Raw genomic sequence first — 7447 nt, forward strand, 5'->3', positions numbered from 1 at the left:
GAAGGAGAGGGTGGATAACCAAATGAAAGCAAAATCGGCATGCAAATTCTCTCACCTTAAGGTACAAACCCTCCCATTTGCCCCAGCGGAAGCGGGGCTGTGCTCAGTTCCCCATGAGGGCTTCTCCCAGGTAACCAGGTGACAGCAGCAATCAAGTGACCCCTCGATTTCCAGCACTATGTCTATGATTCAGGAGGCCCCTGTCACTCATCCTCTATTCAGGCAGTAGTGAATAATACTTACAACAAGCATGCACGTGGAGCCTACCAAGCTGGGCTCATCCCTAGCCCTGACACTCCACTGGTTACAAAATCCTGACCAAGAGTCCACCTCACAGAGCCTCAAGTTCTCTCTTTTCTAAATCAGTAAGTCTGTAGTATCTGGTTAACAGAAGTATTGGGAGGATTAAATTAGGTGATTTAAGTAAACACTTTGCACTGTACTCAGTACATAGTCCCCTATTTACCAGGCACCATAATTGATTCTGGCAATAAAATGACCATAAAATCAAGATGGTCGGGGCAGGTTATAGGCTCAGCTGATGACTATTGCCCTGGGGTCATTCAAGGGCTAGCCTCATGTCTTAACTTTAGCACTAGGAGTTAGAACCCGCTACATGATTCTTGGGGTCCAATGCAAAATGAAAACACTTTCAAAGTGCCACAAATTAAAATTTTCAAGATAGTAATGGCAGAGCATAAATCAAACACAGGCCCCCATAGCCACAAATCCATGAAGCCAGCCCTGCTAGAAGTAAACGTGCTCCCTTAGCAGATACACAGAAATGAACGTCAACCAGAACTGGCTTTCTTAGACTCATCCAAACACCAAAAGTATTTGGAGAAATGCCAAGAGAGGAGCCAGAGCATAACTAAAGGGGGCTGTACATCTCAAACTAAAAGCCCACCTTAGCACAGTTTGTCAGAAGTATCAGGGGAAATTCCTGATTTCTTGTTATCTACAGTGCAGTTACCAGACCTTTCCTAAAAATCTTTCCTTCTTTGCAGTCTACCTTAGAAACAAAACCTTTATAGTTAATGTCATCAGAGGACTTTGCCCAACTGAAAATCCATAAGCAAAAAGCTATTTAGGGCCTAATGTCTGCTGGGGATAGCCCCAGCTCCCAGGTAGCACTTGGTAAAGGAGCAGAGCAGATTTCAGATAAACTGACAAATCGTTCCTGAGTCTCAGTGACATCTTCAGAAGAAAACTGGCACTTGTGGCAGGCAGGAAGTGACACTAGGGGGCTGAGTAACAGCGTTCTCTGGAAACCAATTTGCAGTCACTTGATGAAACCTTAGATGCTGAAGGTCAGCTTAGAGTCAGGACATGGTGGGACAGAAGGCTCAGGACACAACACAGTTCTTCTATCCAGCCTTCCCCTTAACAGTCATTTAGCAGAACCAAGTCCCTGAGACATGGGAACACCAGTCAGCCTGCTTCGGGCCCTTGGTTTATCTTTTACTTAAGAAGCACCACAGTATTTACATGAAATACACTATAAAAATTTCGACTGCATCAAACAGCTTTAACACCAAGCTGGAAGGAAAGTAGTGAAGAGGGGGAACTCTGGGGCCACAATCCCAGCTTTACTACTTGTTAGCTGTATGAACTTGGGGAAACGACACAACCTCTCTGAGCCTCGGTTTAATGCCATTACATGTGGAAAGCACTTACAACGTCTGGCCAACAAACACTTGGCTTAGGCATCCTTCAGCATGCAAGCTTCTAGAAGGCATCAATCATGGCCCTTGTGTGTCTTCTCCTAGGACTCACACTGTAAGACTGGAGGAACTAAAGGTGGAGAACCAGAGCTAATGCCTTTAATCAAAGTTCCAGCCTAATAGTATGGATGTTCTTAAAACTTTTTTCCTATGAGAACTTCACAGACAGTAGATCTGTTTATTGTATTTGCAATATTTTTGTCTTATGATTTATTAATAAAAGAACATTTTATTAATAAATCACAAGAGATTTATTAATAAAATGTGACTGACTAATCCAGTTGCAGTTAAGAATAAAAAAATGTTTTGGCCTATATTGTTACTTTATAGTCAGTCTGACCACTGTCAAAACATACAACTTGTTATGTTCATAGTCATTCAGAGTTAAAGACCGCACACTCTTAAGATAACTGAACAGCAGAAAAAAATCATAAATGTGCCTTCACTCCTTTTGAATGAGCTCATTTGCAACTTATTAGTGCCTAATAAGGCACTGTCCTTTGTGGTACCATTGTGAGTTTCTATTCTTGGTTGGTTTAGTTGGCTTTTATCCTGCAAATGGTGAAGGATTTGTGCTGATCCATCTACCTCCTCTCACTGATCTTCCCCACTGGCACATAAATTTTTATAAAGGCAGTTACGGCCTATTACCAAGAAACTAGGCCACCAATCTACACAAGGGAGAAATCCAGAATCCAGGCTTATTAAATCCCAAACACAATATACAAATGCAAATTAATTGACAATTATCATCCAAGGTTAATCAAGCATTTTTTGTGGTCACATTTTCAAGTCTAACTTTGCATTTTCATTCACAATAAAACAAAGAAACACATAAGAGAGAAATCTAAGGAGCACATCAGAAGCCACCTTCTCCCTATGTGCCTCATCCAATCAGTCCTGCCATAGGACTGTAGAGATAAATGCCTGCTGGTCCTACAGCCAAAGGGATCCCAGCTAGGGGCTCATCCCCCATGACATTCAGGGCCATGTACAAAGAGGGGGTTCCATAAATATTTGTTGAACAGATTAATGAAAATATCCGAATTTGGTTTTATTTTTATAGGTATGAAACAATCCTCTAGAGCAGCGGTCTCAAACTTTTTAGCACCAGGGACAGGTGCTCCTATGAGCATTTAATGCCTGATGATCTGAGGTGGAGCTGAGGTGGTGATGCTAGCGCTGGGGAGCGGCTGCTAATATGCTAATGCAGATGAAGTTTCACTTGCTGGCCAGCTGCTCACCTCCTGCTGTGTGTTCAGTTCCTAATAGGCCACAGAGAGGTACCAGTCTGCAGCCCCGGGGTTGGGGACCCCTGCTCTCCAGTCTTGTAACTTCCTATTTGCTGAATACCACTCCAAATCTTTCCATATACTGAGACTAGTTTAAAAGATAGCCCAATATTTACCACTGAGCAGTAATAGTCATTCTATAGGAGATGTGAATACTATCAGCAGTGTAATCATAGTACGTTAACATCTTACATCTGAAAAGCAAGATGCTCTTTATAAATTACTTTCCCTCCATTATCTCATTTAACCATTATAAGCATTACACAAAGCATAACACATTTTATTGCTGATGTTTTGATGGTAGACTGGGGGAAGGAGGTGAAATCCAGACCAATCAACGTATATGAGTCAGGACAAAAAGAAAACTTTAAACTGAAAGGAATCTAGAAGTTGATCTCATCCAACTTCCTAGGAAAAACTGGTAGATATGCTTCTCTTTCATTATAACGTGATTATTTTCTCCCACCTTATTCCAAAAGCTCTGCATATTGTCTCACTAACTAGTTCTACCTGACAGAAGAGAGAGAAAGATGCTGGTACTGCCTGTTGGAACAGCAGCAAAATATTCACCCACAGACCTGACAGGTGTGAACACGGCCTTTAAAGCCTATCATGAAAATGGAGAAAAGGTGTGTGGCCTCCTAGGCAGCTTCCTTTATCAAGTAGAAAAATCGAAATTTCATCTACACATTGCCACCCAGGCTAAACAAATTATATCTTGATAATCTTAAAGTGAAGAGTAAAAGATACATTCTGCATTCTTCAAAACAAAACACCTAATCCAAACAGATTTTATCTTGTCTCAGTTTAGAAGCTCCTGAGAAAAGTAGAATTGGCCCTTTTTCTCATATTCATTCAGTTCAACAAACAGTGGGCACTGCAGGATACATGTAATTATTTAGGATTAGCAAATTACCACTATTTCCTTGAACTGAAATTAATAAAAATCTTATCATAAATATTAAGGTATTATCCCTGTCCCTCACCTTATCTGTCACCTCTAATCAAGAACATTTCTTTTAAGAATTCAATTCTTAAAAGTTCTAAAATCAGAGAGCTTCATCATGTTTTAATAGCCGCAATCCTACTAAAAGCTGTTAAAAATAGCACGAATACCTTATTCTCATTTCTCTTCCTTTCCACTCTCCTCCAGATAAAAAAGGTTAAGTGATGACATCCAGTCCAAAGAACAATGGACAATACACACACAAAACTCTCTCTCCCAGCTTCCAATAGCTACAACAAGAAAGTCCAACATCAATTAAAAAGAAAAATGAAGAAAAGGAAAGATGGCACACATCATTATGCCTAGCAAAGGTATGGATGGGATGCCTACTCTAGTCTAAAAACTCAGCAAAATCTGAAGAGTCAAACTCAGAATGAAAGGAGCATTTTTTTTTTTCCTGGAAGGCAGGTAAAAGAACTTGGGAATTGATTCATTTGAAAATAAGATCCCAGATACAGTCAATGAAACTGACTTTAATTTTTCAGAAACTGATTTTTAATAAACATCATATAAAGGCTATAAGAAAACAAGTCAATTGGAAAGGCAAAAAGAAAGGAATGATGCATGGCACATCATTTCCTGAGAGCTGATGAGCAAAAAGTAAACATGAGACCACCTAAAGAGGTTTTGTGGGGTTTTTTTCAGTCTGGTTTCAGAAAAAACTGGACTTAATGTTTAAAGATTTTCTCAAATCTTTTCAGACACTATCTGGCACACTCATAAAAGCTGACTTAAGATCTTTTTCTCACCTCAAATGATTAGCCAATGATTTTTATAAGACTGTTTCACTGCACTTATGAATTATTTTAAAAGCATAGTTAAAATGACAAAATAATGATTTTTTTTAATACTAATGCAGTAGGGTGGGGGCATGTCAGGTAGAACAAAAAGGTCATGTCAAATTTGGGGCCCACTGATTTTGACACAAAACTGTTAGTAAATTGAAAAAGAAATTAGTGTGCTTTTAAGGTAACCTGAAGCCCCACAAACATTCATCCACCCATACTTAGGCTCTCATCTAGAAATTAACCTGAGTAATTAACTAGTTTTCAATTTTTTTCTCACTAAATGCTTAAGTGGGTTAGGCACCTCAAAGACAGTTTTCTGATGCAATTTATAAATTTAAAAGTCACCAGTAAATAAAGAAAATACTGTAATAAAAAGATCAGAATCACTTAACTTCCTTTTTAGGAACTACTTAAATATCCAAAATTAGCTTTCAAAACTCCAGGTAAAGTTACTCTTTCCTACTTGGTAATTATCCTCAACAAACTTTGGCTTTAATTTAGGCTACTACAAGAAAACCCATAGTGTTGTATTTTATAAGACAGGCTACAAAATAATCAGTTATTTAATTTAGAAAAATTATCTCTGAAAAACATTTGGCAACTCTCTTAACCCACATGGCACTTTGCATTGTAAAACACAATCAGATAACCTCCTTAACCGGCTCCAGTGGTCGGTGGATAATGTCCCTTTATCACATAGAGTAAGTAACTGACAACAAATGAACAAGAAAACAGAATTTGAACTCAGAATTTTTTACTCTGCTCCATTCACAAGGTCGTGTATTAACTGCAGTCACCATCCTTCCCCACAAGATCATCAAGCCTTGAAGCTTTAGGGGAAACATTTCCTTCACGTAAACTAAAATAAGCCCAAATACAAGATAACATTACAAATTAGTCCTTGCCCAGCGTTTCTTGATCATGAAAGCATTTGCTGTTTCTTAGCACGGTATTAAGTGTAATTCCTAGAAGGCACTGGCAAATTTCTTCCAGGCCGATCTACAGTGGAGATTCACTGCATGTATCCAACAAGATGACAGGAAGGTCAATGTTTTTAACCACCTTCAACTCGGCATTGCCATAGCGGTTCCAGCTAACAAGGTAAGCCTGGTAATTGCATAGGATAGAAAACAGCCAGCGTCAATCAGGATCCCCCTGAACACAGGAAGATAGCTCCGAGTAAATATAATTTCTGGAACAATGCAAGGTGCTTGCATAATTCCACAAACACATATACACAGGTCCATTTTTAAAACAATGTTGAGCATTGTGCTGACACTTTTAGCACCTAAACTTCGCAGAACAAGCCTGGCCTAAACGCACAACTGGGATCCAATCCGTGCACAGGGTAAAAGCGGCATGCACTCACCACAGGAACACTGGGGCAATGCCTGCCCCTACCCAGTCCTGTTCTGGCCAGGCTGCGATGCAGTTTAGTCCTGTCTACTTTATGGTAATGTGCTTTTAAAACCTCACCGCGACCGAGGTCATAGCTTTAGAGATCTAATAACAACCAAATGACCGGGGCTGCTGGGCATTTAGTAAGCCATTCTGGTTATGGCTCTTTAATAGTACCTGGAGTTCTGCTAAAGGGAGAGCGGAAAACTCCTGCTTCTCCGGAAAGTCCTTTGCCGGGAGCGCAGAGGGAAGCAAAGAAGCCGATCGCGGGCAGGGGACGCCCCGCCGCCACCGCCCCATCTCTCGGGCAGTCCCAGAGAGTCCCTCGCCCCGCAGCGCGTCTGGCCCCGGCTGCACCTTTACCTGTCAGCTCCACCACCCCTTCCGCCCGCCCCTCCGAGTCCAGGCACAGCTCTAGAGCCGGCTGCGGCAGAAAGAACCCCAAGGCATCCCATCCCAAAGAAAGAAAGCAAAAAGGCTGTTCCTCCAGGCGGGGGGACATTGGGCATGTCGGGGTCCGAGAGGCGACACGCCACCCCTTCCCCACACCTACCAGATAATCCATGTACAGAAACGCCTCAGTTATCCGGAGATCAGTCATCCAGCAGCCTAAAGCATCCGGAACGGCTCCGAACCCGGAAAAAAAAGTAGCGTCTCTGGCTGCGAGCGAGCAGCCCCTGAAAAAGCCAGCAACAACGAAAATAGCCGAGAGCAGCCGAGGAGCCGAAGATTACACAAGGGGCGCGGCGATTGGCCGGGAAGGCGGGCAGAAGGGAAGGAGAGCGCTCATTGGCTGCGGCGCCTATAAAAGGCAGGCCACTGCGGGTGACAAGAGAGAAGCGCGGGAGCAGCTAGGTCTTTGGTTCCTGTAAAGAGGGCGGAGGGGCGGGAGCTGGGGTGGCGCAGGCGGAAGAGCGAGCCGGGAAGAGCGGAAAATCGGCGGGTGCTGCCGCCGCCGGAGTTCAATGTGCTTCCATAGCCTCCCAATTGGGTAGAGCGGAGCAGAACTGTGCTCCATTACCGCAGACCGTTCGTGTCCCCCTCCCACCTCCCGGTAGGAAGCGAGCGCCTAAATGCGGGAGGGGTGGTAACCACTGACACTTAGTGCCCTTCTCCAGAGAGAGGGTTCCTGAAGGCTCTGCGGCCTTGAGACGGCCCAGCGGGGAGTACCCGAAGTATGTAGGAGAGTACGCTGAGCCTGCAAGCCTTTGACTCGGAGATGGCTCGTCTCCGCCCTCA

The 7447-nt window shown here is 42.9% G+C and overlaps 1 protein-coding gene across 5 annotated transcripts in view; it reads right to left on the bottom strand.

Moving 5' to 3' along the window:
* ARL15 (ARF like GTPase 15) overlaps positions 1-6927 on the bottom strand; it is a 376128-nt gene extending 369201 nt beyond the window's left edge. For 2 of the 5 annotated variants that reach the window (XM_039869934.1, XM_039869933.1), the window contains exon 1: positions 6762-6924. In XM_039869934.1, coding sequence (XP_039725868.1) covers positions 6762-6809 — 48 coding nt within the window. In that variant the 5' untranslated portion in view covers positions 6810-6924. Of the gene's footprint in view, positions 1-4132; positions 4253-6761 lie in introns of all 5 variants that reach the window. The other 3 variants (XM_039869930.1, XM_039869931.1, XM_039869932.1) reach the window with 3 other exon arrangements.
* Positions 6928-7447: the final 520 nt, after the last annotated feature.

This window comes from Pteropus medius, unplaced genomic scaffold (assembly GCF_902729225.1).
Source record: "Pteropus medius unplaced genomic scaffold, Ma_sr-lr_union100, whole genome shotgun sequence".
Taxonomy (NCBI): domain Eukaryota; kingdom Metazoa; phylum Chordata; class Mammalia; order Chiroptera; family Pteropodidae; genus Pteropus; species Pteropus medius.